Below are 17,725 nucleotides of genomic sequence, written 5' to 3' on the forward strand. Positions count from 1 at the left end.
ACAACCCCCTCCCTTTTCCTACACATTTTCCTGTAAATCATACATTTTTGGAGAAAGATTAGAAAAGTATAAATCAGTGGAGAGGAGTCTCTGTTGGTTGTTGGGGTCAAACCTTTCTCAGACGATGGACAGTCTACCAAGAGAAAGAGAGACATGGGCCAATCGTGCAGAGTTCATCCTTTCTTCAGTAGGCTATGCAGTCGGAATTGGAAACGTGTGGCGCTTTCCATATGTCTGCTTCAGAGATGGTGGAGGTAATTTAATGTAAAAGTATGCGTTGGAATAAGACGTTTACCCTGGTGCTCTTATAATAGTTTTAATAGACTATTATTAGCTAAAATGTTTTATCATTGAGTTCTACATCTCCTCAGGTGCGTTCCTCATTCCCTACCTCATCATGACGTGTCTGTGTGCCATCCCACTGGTGTTCATGGAATTTACAGTGGGGCAGTACACAAAAAGAGGACCTGTTGAGGCGCTCATCAAAATCTGCCCTCTAATGAAAGGTGGGTTAACTTTTGTCTCAAAAAAGTGAAGAAAATGTTCATACATTACAAGATATTGTGATGAGGTGTGAATGACGGAGTCAGGCGCAGGAGGTAAAACAACGAAATCCAGAGTTTATTCAGTATACATGAATAAAGCGCAGCAAGCGTCAAAACGAAACTAGCACAAGGGAAAAATCCACCTTGGCTACATACAAGGCAAGAGTAGCTCAACCAAGCTACTCACTCTCACAATGAACAATCAATCACAAAGGACAAGGGGGTAGAGGGAACACTTATACACAGACTAATGAGGGAATGAGTACCAGGTGTGTTTGATTGACAAGACAAGACAAATGGAGTGATGATAAATGGAGCGGTAGTGGCTAGTAAGCCGGTGACGACGAACGCCGAAACCTGCCCGAGCAAGGAGGAGGGGCACCCTCGTGACAGATATAATTTACCGGTGTTATGAAGTCAGTTCTATACCAAGAGAGACCACAAGCAACAGAATATTAGAGCCTGTATAATTTTGTATTTTATTTTAGCTATGTTTATTCCATGTTTGTTGTTGTTGATCTCCAGGTGTGGGTGTGGCTATGGTGATGCTGTCCTTCATCGTGGTCTCCTACAACAACACAGTCCTGACCTGGGTTCTGTACTACCTCTTCCACTCCTTCACAGAGCCGTTGCCATGGCAGCTCTGTAACGCCACCTGGAACGTTCCAGAGAACTGCTCCAGCTTCATGGACAACACCACCACCCACCTGCAGTCCGCCGCTAAACAGTTCTTTGAGTAGGTTTAAAAGTTACAGTTACATTTTAACCGTTGTCATTCAATGTCACTTACAAGCTGTGATGTTGGTTTAACCAAATTCACAACACAGATTTTCGAAACATAATTGTACAACATCTCCCTAGTTGTTTTGATCCACCAAGCATGTAGCATCATTACACTTAAATACTGTGTGTGTGTTTAGCCATAGGCTCCTGGAGGTCACTGAGGGGATGGAGACTGTGGGCCACCTGCGTTGGGAGCTGGTCGGAATTCTCCTGCTGATCTGGACCATCCTATTCTTCTCTGTCTGCAAGGGGATCAAATCCACTGGCAAGGTTGTCAATCGCTCCGAACCATTGTTAAAGACATTATATACCCAACTGAGCACTTCATCAAAATGATTCTGCTCTACTAATGATGAGTGTCAGGGAGAACTATTGCGTTGTGACACTCAAATCACTCCACACACACTCAACGTGTGTGTGTGTGTGTGTGCGTGTGTGCGTGTCCATCCACAGGTGGTGTACTTCACAGCACTGTTTCCATATGTGGTCCTTCTGGCTCTTCTGTTCAACAATGTCCGATTACCAGGAGCCCTGGATGGCATCCTATTCTTCCTAACCCCCAAATGGCACAAACTGGGAGAGATACACGTGAGTGGGTCAAAGCACTTATAAACTTTGACTTGACTTCGACTTGAAGAAGTTATCTCATTCTTGAATTAATGACATAGAAACGTTGTTATAGTCATTGCGATGGTCTTGGTTAGGTTTCACTACACTGATTTTCTTAGTCAGTTTGCAGGTCTTGCTCCCATAAAATAATTACTTTGTCAGTCTATAACACTGTACCTATCCTTGCTTGAGTCATTATGTGGGAAGTGTTTGAGAGCAGTTTGACCTCAGGAATGCCCGCTCATTGTTTCATGCTTCCAGGCGTTGGTGCTTTTATTTGTCTAGAGAAAACAATGTTTGACCAGCTCCTGTTGTAAACAGGTGTTAGCTCCTGTATACTGCTGTTACAATTAGCTCCTGGGGCATAAAGACAAATGTCCATTCTCTGCAAGTTAATAGACAATAAGGTGGTTTTCTTCACAGGTATGGATTGATGCTACTGCTCAGATCTTCTACTCAATAGGAGTTGGGTTTGGCTGCTTAATGTCTATGGCCAGCCACAACAAGCTCAACAATAACATCCTCAGGTAGCATGCAGAAAGCCTTTTTTTTTACGTGTGACATTTAGCAAATTCCACTGCCATTGCTAACGAACACACAAATATACAGTATTTCGCCCCATACAAAATGAACTGACTAGTGTTGCACTAGTGTTGCACTTCTACAGAACTATGGATTTCATCTGAATGATGTAAAAAAATTACTTCCTAAACGTATACAATGAACTCATCATCATCTTTTGTGTGCGGCAGGGATGCAATGATTGTCACTCTGGCGAATTCTGCCACCAGTATTTTTGCTGGCTTCGTCATGTTCTCTGGCATCGGCTACATGGCATATGTGCACCACCTCCAAGTGGAGCAACTAGCTGTTGGAGGTACCGTTCAGGAGGACAGCTCTGGTCCAGGGTGTTACTGGCTGTTGGAGGTACTGTTCAGGAGGACTTAGCTCTGGTCCATGGCGTTACTGGCTGTTGGAGGTACTGTTCGGGAGGAGTTAGCTCTGGTCCAGGGTGTTACATGTGGTTTGCTGATGCTGAGCCTTCTTCAACAGGCATCTTTTTCAAGTTTCAAGATTTAATGTCACGTACGTACACACGTACAGTGAAATGCCTTGCTTGCCAGCTCTAATCCCAACAGTGCAGTAATCAATATCAATGTATTACTAAAAATAACAAGGTAGAACAAAAGCACAAGTGAAATAAGAACAGGAGAAAGTAAGAAGCTATTCACAGGGTCAGTTCTAATAGCATATTTACAATGTGCAGGGATACTGGAGGGATAGAGGTAGATATGTATAGGGGTAAGGTGACTAGGCATCAGGATATGTGATTAACAGAGTAGCAGCAACATATATGATGATTGTATGTGAGTGTGTGTGTGCATTTGGGTGTAGAGTCCGTATAAATGTGTGTGCATGTTATGTGTGTGTGAGCAAATTAAGTGTGTGTGTGTGTGTGTTGGAGTGTCAGTGTGCGTGAGTGAGTGTATAGAGTCCTGTGAGTGTGCATAGAGACAGTGCAAAAATAGAAATAAAACACAAGGGTCAACTCAGATAGTCTGTGTAGCCATTTTGTTAGCTATTTAGCAGTCTTATGGCTTGGAGATAGAAGCTGTTCAGGAGCCTGTTGGTGTCAGACTTGATGCACCTGTATCAGCAGAGAGAACAGTCTATGCCTTGGGTGGCTGGAGTCTTTTTTCCGGGCCTTCCTTTCACACTGCCTGATATAGAGGACCTGGATGGCAGGGAGCTCGGCCTCAGTAATGTACTAGGCAGTCTGCACCACCCTCTGTAGCGCCATGCGATCGAGAGCGGTGCTGTTGCCATACCAAGCGGTGATGCAGCCAGTCAAGATGCTCTCAATGGTGCAGCTGTAGAACATTTTGAGGATTTGAGGGCCCATGCCAAACTTTTTCAACCTCCTTTTTCAACCGACTGTGCGCCTGTGTGTGGACCATGTTAAGTCCTTAGTGATTTGGACACAGAGGAACCTGAAGCGCTTGACCCGCTCCACTGCAGCCGCGTCGATGTGGATAGGGGTGTGCTCGCCCCTACGTTTCCGGTAGTCCATGATCAGTCCTTGGTGTTACTGAGGTTGAAGGAGAGGTTGTTAACCTGGCACCACACTGCCAGGTCACTGACCTCCTCCCTGTAGGCTGTCTCATCATTGTTGGTAATCAGGGCTAACACCGGCGTGTCGTCAGCAAACTTGATGATGGTGTTGGAGTCGTGCGTGGCCACGGAGTCGTGGGTGAACAGGGAGTACAGGAGGGGACTGAGGTGATGCTGCCTACCCTCACCACCTGGGGTCGGCCCGTCAGGAAGTCCAGGATCCAGTTCCAGAGGGCGGTGTTCAGTCCCAGGGTCCTAAGATTGGTGACGAGCTTGGAGGGGACAATGGTGTTGAACGCTGAGCTGTAGTCAATGAACAGCATTCTCACGTAGGTATTCCTCTTATCTAGGTGGGTGAGGACAGTGTGGAGTGCAATTGAGTTTGCATCGTCTATGGATCTGTTGGGGCGGTATGCAAATTGGAGTGGGTCTATGGTGTCTGGGATGGTGGAGTTGATGTGGGCCATAACCAGCCTTTCAAAGCGCTTAATGATTACAGGTGTGAGTGCTACAGGGCGGTAGTCATTGTTGAATGAAGCCTTACAGTTCCTTGGAACAGGAATTATGGTGGTCAGTTTAAGACGTGGGGATTACAGACTGGGACAAGGAGAAGTTGAAAACGGCCGTGAATACGCCTGCCAGCTGCTCTGCGCATGCTCTGAGAACGCGCCCTGGAATACCGTCCGGCCCCACGGCCTTGCAAGTGTTTACCTGATTAAAGACCTTACTCACATCGGCCTCGGAGATCACCCAGTCCTCTGGGTCGGTGGGGGCCCTCACACCCGGCACGGTGTTGTTATTGTCGAAGTGTGCATAAAATGCATTGAGATCATCTGAAAGAGAGGCATGGTTGGGCAGATCACGTCTGGGTCTTCCTTTGTAATCCGTCATGGACTGTAGCCCCTGCCACATGCGGTGGGAGGCGGAGCCTGTGTAGTATGATTCCACCTTGTTCCTATACTGTCCTTTTACTCATTTTGTTGAAGAATGCTCAGCATCAGCAAGCCTCACGTAACACCCTGGACCAGAGCTAACCAGGGGTTATGTACAGATGGTGGAAACTGAATGTAGATGCTAAAGAGAACTTGTCCCACTTTAAATTAACTACAAATTATACTGAATTATCACAACATTTTCCTTGATGTAATCCAATAGAAAACATATCTAGAAAATGACATTTACTGAAGTAAATGTGGTGTGCTTGCTAGTCTGAAGTAAATGTTGTGTGCTGGCTAGTCTGAAGTAAATGTGGTGTGCTTGCTAGTCTGATGTAAATGTGATGTGCTTGCTAGTCTGAAGTAAATGTTGTGTGCTTGCTAGTCTGAAGTAAATGTGATGTGCTTGCTAGTCTGAAGTAAATGTTGTGTGCTTGCTAGTCTGAAGTAAATGTGGTGTGCTTGCTAGTCTGAAGTAAATGTTGTGTGCTTGCTAAATCTAATCGTCTCCTTGTTCAGTGATCGATAATCAATGCACGGGCGCAGACCGCCGTCTTTCTTCTTCACAAAGAAGAAACTTGAGGAGGCGGGTGAAGTGGAGGGACGTATATACCCCTGGCCCAGGGACTTTTGACGTATGTTTCCATAGCCTCCGTTCCAGCCTGCGACAGGGGGTACACATGACTCCTGGGAGGTACAGCATCTACCCGAAGGTTTATCGGGCAATCCCCCGCCCGATGAGGTGGAAATTTAGTCGCACGCGTCTTTGAAAACGCGTGCGCCAAATCGAGGTATTCGGGGGGAATGCGCACGGTGGAGGTACCGTCTGGACTTTCCACCGTGGTTGCACCAACGGAAACATCTAGACACCTACCCTGACACTCTCGCGACCACCCTGTGAGAGCCCTCTGCGGCCATGAGAAGGTGGGGTTGTGGAGTGCTAGCCAAGGGATACCTAATACCACAGGGAAAGCAGGAGACTCAATAATCGAAAAAATAATCTGCTCATAATGTGTCTCCTGGGTGATCATGGTGACTGGAATAGTGACTTCCGTAACAAACCCGGACCCTAATGGTCGACTATCGAGTGCTCTGATGGGGAGTGGAATGGATAGGGGAACCAATGAAATGCCTTGACGGCGTGCGAATGCCCTGTCCATAAAGTTCCCAGCTGCGCCTGAATCGACTAGCGCCTTACACTGGGGAACTACCTTGTGATCGGGAAAGTGGATAGGTAGGGTACAGTGCGCAGAAGAGGGCTCTGAACAAGTGTGGGTGTTCAATACCTGGGGTGATGCGTGAGTGCCCTGCCTGCCGCCTCCAGGCGCAAAATAACGTTGACTACGACGTGTGGTATACTGTCCCTTCGTGCCACCAGAGTGGCACTGTCGCTGTCATCCTCCGCTTTCTCGGCCGGCGACTCCACCCAGCTCCATCGGCTCGGGATCCGAGTCGTCCGGGGTGGAAACGGGCAGACCCCTACCAGGACGTCCTCTGGCTGCCAGCAGGTTGTCCAAACGAATGGCCATGTCCACCAGTTTATTGAAGGACAACATGGTGTCCCGGCAGGCTAGCTCCTGTCGGACGTCCTCCCGCAGATGGCACCGGAAATGGTCGATCAGGGTCTGCTCGTTCCACCCGGACCCCGCTGCCAGCGTCCGAAACTCCAACGCGAAGTCCTGCGCGGTCCTCGTCCCCTGCCTCAGGTGGACCAGCCGCTCGCCCGCCTCTCAACCCTCGGGCGGGTGATCAAAGACCGCCCGAAAGAGGCGAGCGAACTCCCTGTAGTCCTCCAACGCGGCTCCTCCTTCGTTCCACACCGCGTTGGCCCACTCCGATGGCGCCGGCCTGATGCTGGAGAAGTACAGCTCCATTTGGAGGAGGAATCCCTGGCACAGTGCCGCCGTCCCATCAAACGCCCGTGGTCGGGATATCTGGATCCCTCCGGGTGCTGGGGTGTAGGTGGCTGGATCCGGTTGGCCACCCGATCCATCGCTTCCCCCAAGCTGGCCAGCATCGTGGAATGCTCTTGGACTCGTGCCACGACTTCAGGCATGCACTCTTCTCCCGCTGACTCCATAGCGGGTGGGTGATTCTGTGATGAGTGTGATGGAAAGGAGTCAGGCGCAGGAGGGTAATCACCGAATACAGAGTTTATTCCTTCGTAGACACACAAATGCGCTCAAATAGCGATAAACGAAACAGGCACAGGGGAAAATCTATCCTGGCAACAACATGTTACGAGTAGCTCCACCGAGCTACACTACTCTCACAAATAACAATCACCCACAAGGACAAGGGGGCAGAGGGAATACTTAGACACAGACTAATTAGGGGATAGGAACCAGTTGTGTGTGATTGACAAGACAAGACAATTGGGATGATGATTGGGGCGGCAGTGGTTAGTAAGCCAGTGACGATGAACGCCGAAGCCTGCCCGAACAAGGAGGGGAGGCAACCTCGGCCGAAGTCGTGACATCGGGAGAGAGATTTTAAATTAGAGATGAACTTCAATGCTAGTTAGGGATACTATATTTATCACATTTCACATTGGATTTATTACCTACAAAAAGTTTTAACTTTAAAAAATGTTTTTAGCTAGCTGGCTTCTCTGGTCCAAAATTAAGCCAACTCTGAAGTTCCTCCGTAGAAGCTGGTCCTCCGTAGGTATAATTCTGTGGGTCTAATTCAGATAATACATGTCATCAGAAGATGCCCAGCGCTTCAAGCCAAGCCTCCTCCTCCACCCTCTCTCGCTCTCTCCCCACCCACAAAATGTCAGTTGCATCTCGCACCCTACACTTGTCTTTCCATCACGCATGTAAACAACTCACTGAGCTATAGCTTGCCAGCTCCATAGCAAGATGCTCTATCCGTACTGCACGATTGGTGAAGACATTTAATGTCGAGCTAAACGTTTTTTAAAAATTATTTCAGAGGTTTAAAAAGGAACAGAAAGGAACAATATAAACCAGTACTTTATTTTCAGAATTGTATTTTGTTGTTTGGAACGAAAAAATAATAGTTATATTCAGAAAAGATTGGAAAATAATTTCGTTTCCAGCCCCTGGTAGTATCAAAACGTTTTATTTTATTTTAAGCAACCTGCGGACGTTCAGCCTGCACTTTACAAGGTTGTTTTGGTGTTGGTAGCTTTTATGATTTTGGCCCTACAGATGGCAGCGGAAGGCAAATAGTAAGAAGAAGTATGAACAGTTTCTAAAGTTGCGCTTTGCTTTTAGCAAGCACACCTAAGAAACAGTCAAATCAAATCACATTTTATTTGTCACATGCGCCGAATACAACAAGTGTAGACTTTACCGTGAAATGCTTACTTACGATCCCTTTCCTAGCAATGCAGTTAAAAAGTAAGAAAATTAACAAATAGATAAAAATAAAATAATAACACAATAAAATAACAATAACGAGGCTTTATACAGGCTATATACAAGAAGTACTGGTACCGAGTCAGTGTACTGGGGTACGAGGTAGGTGTGGTGGTTGATTGAGGTAATAAGTACGTACATGTAGGTTTGGTTAGGTGATTGATTTAATTACTATTTACATGTAGGTGGAGGGTGAAAAGCAGAAAGTCTGGGTAGCCGTTTAATTAACTGTTTAGCATTCTTATGGCTTTGGGTTAGAAGCTGTTCAGGAGCCTTTTGATCCCAGACTTGACTCTCCGGTACCGCTGCCGTGCAGTAGCAGAGAGAACAGACTGTGACTTGGGTGGCAGGAGTCTTTGACAAATGTTAGGGCCTTCCTCTGACACCGCCTGGTATAGAGGTCCTGGATGGCAGGAAGCTCGGCCCCATTAATGTACTGGGCCGTACGCACTACCCTCTGCAGCGCCTAGCGGTCGGATCCTGAGCAGTTGCCATACCAGGCGGTGATGCAGCCGGTCAAGATGTAGTATGAAGTAATTTAATGATGCAACCGCCATACCTGACCTAGAATGTGTTCTTGCCTGAACTGTCACAATAGAACTGTACCTGTCAGGTCCTGAAAACACATGTAAAGAACATGTCATGGTTATACATACAGTGACTCTATGTGTGTGTGTGTGTGTGTGTGTGTGTGTGTGTGTGTGTGTGTGTGTGTGTGTGTGTGTGTGTGTGTGTGTGTGTGTGTGTGTTTATCCAGGGCCTGGTCTGGCGTTTGTGGTTTACCCAGAGATCTTCAGCACCATGCCTGTCTCTCAGCTCTGGGCCTTCCTCTTCTTCCTCATGCTGATGTGTCTCGGCCTGGATAGTCAGGTTCAGCAGCACACACACACACCCACAGGCCCACACACACACCCACACACACACACACAAACACACTCACATGCATTAGTGCACACCAGGCACATGCACAGATAGAGGTCTAGGGGTGCCTGAGCACCAGCTCTTTTGCCCTCCTATGAGAAAAGTGGTGTTTTTTTTATATTAATGCATCTTTATTTTACTTTGACTATTTTCTCTCTTGCTATTTTAAATGTAAAGAATCAAACTAATTTCTCCTTTTTAAATCTTGAAAAATGTATTCCCCCTCCCCCGCTCCTTTTCCCACACGCGAGCTTACATTTTTTACATTTACATTTTAGTCATTTAGCAGACGCTCTTATCCAGAGCGACTTACAGTTAGTGAGTGCATACATTTTCATAGCTTACACTGCAGGCAGAAGCTACAGGCAACGAGAAGTAATTTGAGTAGTGGCCACTTTGAGTTGTCTCTCATGGTCAGGGTCAGGGATGGGTTCAATTCGGCTTTTTATTTGTAGGCCTATGAGGCAGATGTCAGCAGCAGAACAAACTCCAGCCACAGATAAAACACTAGTTTGTTTCAACAGCATAGCTAGCTAGCTAACTAGTTGGTTTACATAATCTACATTTACTATAATCAGCTGATAGCTGATCACCTCTTTGCCCTCTCTGAGCAGTAGGTTAGCTAGCTAGATCTTGTTTACAGTTGAATGAGTGTATGTTTGGAGAAAATAAATGCAAAAATATATATTTCTGTACAGTAGAGAAGTATGAATGCAAAGGAATTCAAGACAAAAGTTGTTGTTGCTTTTTTTAGGGGTGCCCTTTTTTTACTTTGAGCTCCTGCCCATCAAAAGGTCTGAGCATGGCCCTGGTACACACACACACACACACACACATACACACACACACACACGCACACACACACACACACACACACACACACACACACACACAGCCAGTATAGTTTACTGTGTGTCTTGTCTGTTTAGTTTGATGTGTCTTGTCTGTTTAGTTGAATGTGTGTCTTGTCTTGTCTTTAGTTTAATGTGTGTGTTGTCTGTATAGTTGAATGTGTGTTTTGTCTTTATAGTTTAATGTGTGTTTTGTCTTTATAGTTGAATGTGTGTTTTGTCTTTATAGTTGAATGTGTGTGTTGTCTGTATAGTTGAATGTGTGTTTTGTCTGTATATGTCACGCCCTGACTCAGAGGACGCTTATATGTTGAGTCAGGGTGTGTATATTCCTTGTTGTGATTTTCTATGTTGTATTTTCTATGTTTAGGATCTAGTATGTCTAGTTCTATGTTGGCCGGTGTGGTTCCCAATCAGAGCCAGCTGTCGCTCGTTGTCTCTGATTGGGGATCATACTTAGGCAGCCTATTAGCACTAGTGAGTTGTGGGATCTTGTTCCGTGTGAGGCATGGTGTGTGTGTGTGTGTGTGTGTGTGTGTGTGTGTGTGTGTGTGTGTGTGTGTGTGTGTGTGTGTGTGTGTGTGTGTGTGTGTGTGTGTGTGTGTGTGTGTGTGTGTGTGTGTGTGTGTGTGTGTGTGTGTGTGTGTGTGTGTGTGTGTGTGTGTGTGTGTGTGTGTGTGTGTGTGTGTGTGTGTGTGTGTGTGTGTGTGTGTGTGTGTGTGTGTGTGTGTGTGTGTGTGTGTGTGTGTGTGTGTGTGTGTGTGTGTGTGTGTGTGTGTGTGTGTGTGTGTGTGTGTGTGTGTGTGTGTGTGTGTGTGTGTGTGTGTGTGTGTGTGTGTGTGTGTGTGTGTGTGTGTGTGTGTGTGTGTGTGTGTGTGTGTGTGTGTGTGTGTGTGTACGTACGTACCTTGGACTTCATGTATCGTTAGTCTGTTGTGTTTGTTTATTTTGTTCAAATAAACATGTATGCATATCACGCTGTGCCTTGGTCTGACCCGTTCATCAACGAACGTGACAGTATAGTTGAATGTGTGTTTTGTCTTTATAGTTTAATATGTGTTTTGTCTGAATAGTTTAATATGTGTTTTGTCTGTATAGTTTGCCCTTATGGAGGTCATGGGGACTTTCATTATGGACAGCTTTGGCCCAAAGATTCTCCTCATGCTGAAGTACAAAGAGCTGGTGACCCAATTACTCTGCTTCTTGACCTTCCTGCTTGGCCTTCCTTGCATTACTCAGGTGTGTGTGTGTGTCCGTGTGTTTGTATTTCTGTTTGTGTGTGTGTGTGTGTGTGTGCATGCATGCGTGTGTATCTGGTTTCAAGAGGTGTAATTTTTTTATTTATTTAACCAGGTAAGCCAGTTGAGAACAAGTTCTCATTTACAACTGCGACCTGGCATCTTGGTGCCATTATCCTATTCAAACAAATAACCTATTGTCCCCTTGGGTCTTGGTCTTTACAGGGCGGGGTTTACATCTTCCAGCTGCTAGACTATTCTGTTGGCATAACACTGATGTTCACTTCTTTATTTGAAGTTGTTGCCCTAAGCTGGATATTTGGTAAGTGCTCCAATGAGAGCTTTAATGGCACTCTTTTCACATTGTAGTCATTTAGCAGACGCTCTTATCCAGAGCGACTTACAGTTAGTGAGTGCATACATTTTCTTACTGCACCCCTGTGGGAAACGAACCCACAACCCTGGCGTTGCAAGCGCCATGCTCTACCAACTGAGCTACACGGGGCCTCACACAATGAATGTATCTGTTCGCTTCATCTGGCCCTGAATGATAATGTCCTGTAGTATGACATTTTTCATCGATTTTTCTCTCCAAAACAACTCCTGCTTCCAAAGTAGATTTGTGAAGTATTGTCTGAACATGTCCCAAATAGAAACGTCTTGTGACCTTTCTTTTCAAAGATTAATTTCATATACATCAGATAATGACCTTTGCAGATACCATTCTTATCATTGCTTAAATGCTTTTAGTCCGTGACAGTACACTTCCTGCTGATTTGTAGGAGTACGGCGGCTCTCTATCATGGTGAAAAGGATTCTGGGAAAGCCTCCAAACGTCTTCTTTAAGCTCTGCTGGTTGGTGGTCTCTCCGCTGTTGATCGTGGTGAGTCTACTTGAAGATCCTCATTGAACCACTAACACAACACAGCCCTTATCCCAGGGAGATCGTTCAAGATTGATATCGAAATCTGACATCTATAAAAAAAAGTCGCACACTCTATGTATAAACTCCCAGTAATTTATTTTGGTAAAAAAACACCAATGTTTCGGCATCACTGTGCTCGATGCTTTCATCACCGTCTCCACCACTCCCCTGAACGGGGGTGGGGTTCTTCAGGGTAAGGTCATGAATGCTTGAACCAGGTTATGTAGACAAACAATTAGTGAGGGATGTGTCGTAATTGCTAAGTTAATCAGAATGAAAAACTGTTAAAGACAATAGCCCACAGCATATTGAATATATTAGGCCATTGTTAGCATTAGCATCAACATACATTGTTTCATTTAATTTCACATATATATTTAAATATTTCCAATGTCATTAAATGTTTTTGTTACATGTAATCTTTTGGTTCAACCATAATGCATAATAAGCATCATTAACAGGGGGAACATATTGGGTGTAGACCTTTTCACAAAGAATATAGGGGCAACAGTGAGCGCTATTACTATCAAGTAGGCTTGGGTTGTGGCAGATGGTCGTAATCCCATGACTCTGGATCAGAGGGTAGTGTGTTCGATCTCAGTTATGGAGGCTGGTTAATTAGTTTTTTGTTTTAACCATATCTCAAACCTTAACCCCTTACCTTAACCATTCGGAATGATTGCCTAAACTAACCCTTAACTTTGAAATTTGATGTTTGAGGTACGTGGATAAACGTCCAATTCTGCAGTGAAACTGAAAGTTTGTTGCTTATCCAGGGCAGCCCACACAATGAGCAAAACATTTACAGCATTAATCACCCTGGTATTCATAGCTGACTTTGAAAAGGCCTTTGATAAAGTACGACTGGAATTTATATATAAATGTCTGGACTATTTTAATTTAGGAGAATCTCTTATATAATGGATTAAAGTTATGTATAGTAACCCCAGGTGTAAAATAGTAAATAATGTCTACTTCTCAGAAAGTATTAAATTGTCAAGAGGAGTAAAACAAGGTTGTCCACTATCGGCATATCTATTTATTATTGCCATCGAGATGTTAGCTATTAAAATCAGATCCAACAATAATATCAAGGGGCTAGAAATCCAGGGCTTAAAACAAAGGTGTCACTGTATGCTGACGATTCATGTTTTCTTTTAAATCCTCAATTTGGATCCCTGCACAGTCTCATAGTGGATCTAGATAATTTTTCTAACCTCTCTGGATTAAAACCGAATTATGATAAATGCACCATATTACGTATTGGATCTAAAAAAAAAAATCTAACTTTTACATTAGCGTGAAGTGGTAATGGACAGTGAAGTGGACATACTCTGTATTCATATCCCGAAAAGAAAGAAATTATCTCATTACAATACATTTCAATAGAAAGTTATCAAAAATAGATAAGATCTTGCTACCATGGAAAGGTCAACACCTGTCTATTTGTGGGAAAAATATCCCAGCTTACTTATGGCCCTAACTACACCTAATGACTTGTTTTTTTAATTATATGAGCAAAAAATATTCCACTTAATTTGGAACGGCCAGACAAAATTTTAAATGGGCCTATTTATATAATGAATATGAATTCGAAGTGCAGAAATGATTAAATATTAAAGCATTGGACCTCTCACTAAAGGCTTCAGTCATACAAAAACTATACATAAATCTGAACTGGTTCTCTAGCAGATTAGTAAGAATGGTTCACCCCGTGTGCAAGAACGGCCTTTTTCCCTTCATTCAGATTACGACCTCTCACTTTTGGTTATTTGAAAATAAAAGAATCTCCGAAATATTGCTATTTTTAAAACAAGCAATAGAAAGCTGGTTGCAATTTTAGTTTAATCCACCAGAAAAGACAGAACAAATATTATGGTTAAACTCAAATATACTTATTGATTTAGAAATACATTATTTTTGGAAGACATTTTTAAAAACGGTATAACCTTTTGTAAATGATATCATAAATAGGACTGGTGGAGTTATGTCACACGTGCAGTTAACAAAAATATATGGAAATGTCTGCTCGAACCAACTGATTGCAGCATTACCGCAAAAACGGAGGAGGCAAGTGGAAAGGGGAGAAGGTAAGGAACTTTGTCTGTCGGCCCTGCATTAAAGACAAAAGTGATAAATAAAAAAGTATACCAGTTTCATATAAGGACCAAAACATTGACAGCTGCACCATACAGGTTGCATAAGTTCTAGAGAATAGTTGAGAATATATGTTTTATGTATTGATTCCATGGCACATGGATTATGAATTTATACACAAAACAACGCTGGATTCAAAAGTTTGTTTTTTCAATTATTATACAGAATTCTTGCAACCAATAGAATGTTATAAATATTGGGGATACAACCATCCCAGCTCTGCAGATTTTGCTGCGAAGAGACAGAATCATTAGATCACTTGTTTTGGTACTGCCCATATGTAGCTTGTTTTTGGTCGCAGGGTCAGGAATGGCTGAAAAATTTCAACATTTACTTGAAGCTAATGCTGCAAATAGTCCTGCTGTGTGATTTGAAAAGTCATAGTCAATCGATCAATAATATAATAACTCTCTTAGCAAAGGTGTTATCTTTAATTTACAATCTGTAGAAACTATGAGAATAGAAAGGTTCAGAACTTTTATGAAACATCACAGCACAGTGGACAAATATATGGCAGCTAGAAATCAAAACTGGATGGTCTTCCGAGATAGATGGGAGGAGTTGAGGGTAGCTGAAGGCTGGGACTAAAAACAAACAAAAGATAACTAATGTAAAATATACTGTCCGTGAAATGTATGTAGTATGTATAAGCTGGAAGTGGAAACCTAAGTATTGTTGTCCATTAGTTTACTCCAATTAGGGGAGGGGTGTTAGGGTTAGGGGAAAATAATAAAGGAAAATATATTTAACAAAAAAATATATTTAAAATAATATACACTACCAGTCAAAAGTTTGGACACACCTACTCATTCAATGTTTTTTCTTTATTTTTACAAATAGAAAAAATAAATAAATACAAATCACGCTGCATTGTATTGCGAGTTTAACTGTTTCACGGTTCTGTATTTTACACAGGTCAGTGCTGTTCTGAGTATGTCTCTTACCTTTTTATAGTGAACTTTTCTCTAGGATTAAGACATTTGTTAACTAACGTATGTATTCAACCTTAGCTATTTTTCAACTAGCCAGAAGATCCGACCTGCTTGCTTACAGCTGCACTAGTGTCGGACAGGCTTCCTGTGTAGATTGAAGACACCGCAGATCCGGCGCCAGATATGGCTCGGGAAAATGTACCTCAATCCAGGGATGAGAAATCAAATCCGTGGTGTCTTAATCTACACAGGAAGCCTGTCCGACCCTACTGCAGCAGTAAGGCAATTTTTTCTCCCCAACCAACCTTTTCTACCTGTAGGCCATATTGGTCACTACCATGGTCCAGCATAGACCACTCCGTTACGGGGAGACGTATCGCTACCCAGCGTGGGCTGACGGTGTTGCATGGATCATCATCCTTCTGTCCGTTGGCTGGATCCCTCTTGGAGCCTTGCATGAGCTGCTTGGAAGGAAAGGCACTTGCTTAGCGGTAAGGTTTGTATGTGAATGCACATTATTCCCTGATGTGGATGGATGGATAGACGGATGGTGGATGGATGGATGATGGATGGATGGTGGATGGATGGTGGATGGATGGATGGATGGATGGATGGATAGACGGATGGTGGATGGATGGTGGATGGATGGATATGCAGATATATGAATGTATTCCTCTCTCCTGGTGTAGAGGCTGAAGGCGTCGGTGACTCCCAGGATCACCCTGGAGGAAAACTGTAATGTGCCTGTCAATGGAGACCAACACCAAGACGATGTTAAGTCTCTGTACAGTCTCTCTGAGGTCAGTCCTCTACGTGAAGAGAAAGACCTCGGGGACATGTAGGCTCCTGTGTGGCTCAATTGCTAGAGCTTTGCAATGTCATGGGTACGATTCCCGCTGGGGCAACCCATGTCTCTATGCTCACAATGTCCATTGAATATACTTCTGAAAGGCACAATGCTCAATAAAGGAACGTGACTAGGTCAGTATTTAAATGTTGGTGCTGTTTTCATTTGATACTGTCGGTACACCACTGGAAGGTACACGGGTACTAGTCCAGACTACAGCCACCCGAAAGCGCACATTAAGGCTTACTTCAGGATCTGCTATGTACATCCTAATATACACAGTTTCCAAGACACTTTGGGGAAAGAGAGTTGAAATATGCCTGCCGTTCTGTGCTTTGTCACTGTGACAAGTGTTTAGGCTTGTTTTTAGCCCGTGGACCCTGACTGGATATTGCCGGTCAATCGTAAAGCTCTCAAAGTACAGTAACACTTCTGAAGGTGGTGTTACAATAGCTTTTAATGAGACAATGGTGCAAACACTGTCTACGCTATAATAGACCTCAGTTTAGTTGAAATAGATGGTATTTCTTTTGTATCTTTATTTATCTTGATGTATAGACTGGCTTAGATGGTGGTTTACTTATTGAGTGCTCAGCAGCAGGTGTTGTTTATACTATATACTGGTGATATCGTTTTTTAACGAGGTGCATTTTCACAACAAAAAAAGAAAAAGGTTTCTGTCAGACTTTGTGCCCTTAAAAGGGTACTTTCTTGATTCTCCCTGTATTCAACTAATTGTCTCGCAAAACTAACAACCACCTCGTAAAAATACACTATTAGGTAGAAATGAAGGCACAGGGAGAGAGTGAGTGCAGTGCAGTGCAGTGTCGGCAGCACACGGAGGCCAGGGGCCAGTATAGTGTGAGAGGGAGGTTTAAGAAGACATAAACAGAGCAGGACAGTAGACCACCCTGGAGCCAGCCTCAAACAAACTTAATGTGCCCCCGTGTTGAGTCAGTGTGGTGGAACATGCTAATCTCCTGTCTTCAAAACACTGGCCCCACGATGGACCGGTGTGGCAACAACATACAAGCTGATGAGAGTGGGGGGGGGGGTTTGCTGATGATCTGGTGCTTCTATCCCCAACCAAGGAGGGCCTACAGCAGCACCTAGATATTCTGCACAGATTCTGTCAGACCTGGGACCTGACAGTAAATCTCAGTAAGACATAAAAATAATGGTGTTCCAAAAAAGGTCCAGTTGCCAGGAACACAAATACAAATTCCATCTAGACACCGTTGCCCTAGAGCACACAAAAAACTATACCTACCTCGGCCTAAACATCAGCAACACAGGTAACTTCCACAAAACTGTGAACGATCTGAGAGATCAAGAAGGATCTTCTACACCATAAAAAGGAATATAAAATTCAACATCCCAATTAGGATCTGGCTAAAAATACTTGAATCAGTTATAGAACCCATTGCCCTTTATAGTTGTGAGGTCTGGGGTCCGCTCACCAACCAAGAATTCACAAAATGGGA

General features: G+C 43.9%; 1 protein-coding gene across 1 annotated transcript; it reads left to right on the plus strand.

The window, feature by feature from the left end:
* LOC121585679 (sodium- and chloride-dependent betaine transporter-like) lies at positions 1 to 16,366 on the plus strand. Its single transcript, XM_045226663.1, has 13 exons — positions 1 to 254; positions 372 to 506; positions 1,071 to 1,281; positions 1,466 to 1,598; positions 1,782 to 1,916; positions 2,361 to 2,464; positions 2,690 to 2,814; positions 9,128 to 9,240; positions 11,241 to 11,381; positions 11,606 to 11,702; positions 12,163 to 12,263; positions 15,715 to 15,885; positions 16,084 to 16,366. The coding sequence occupies exons 1-13, from the start codon at positions 125 to 127 to the stop codon at positions 16,234 to 16,236; spliced, it is 1,749 nt and encodes a 582-aa protein (XP_045082598.1). The 5' UTR covers positions 1 to 124; the 3' UTR covers positions 16,237 to 16,366.
* The last annotated feature ends 1,359 nt before the right edge of the window (positions 16,367 to 17,725 follow it).

The sequence above is a fragment of the Coregonus clupeaformis genome, chromosome 17 (genome assembly GCF_020615455.1).
Source record: "Coregonus clupeaformis isolate EN_2021a chromosome 17, ASM2061545v1, whole genome shotgun sequence".
NCBI lineage: Eukaryota > Metazoa > Chordata > Actinopteri > Salmoniformes > Salmonidae > Coregonus > Coregonus clupeaformis.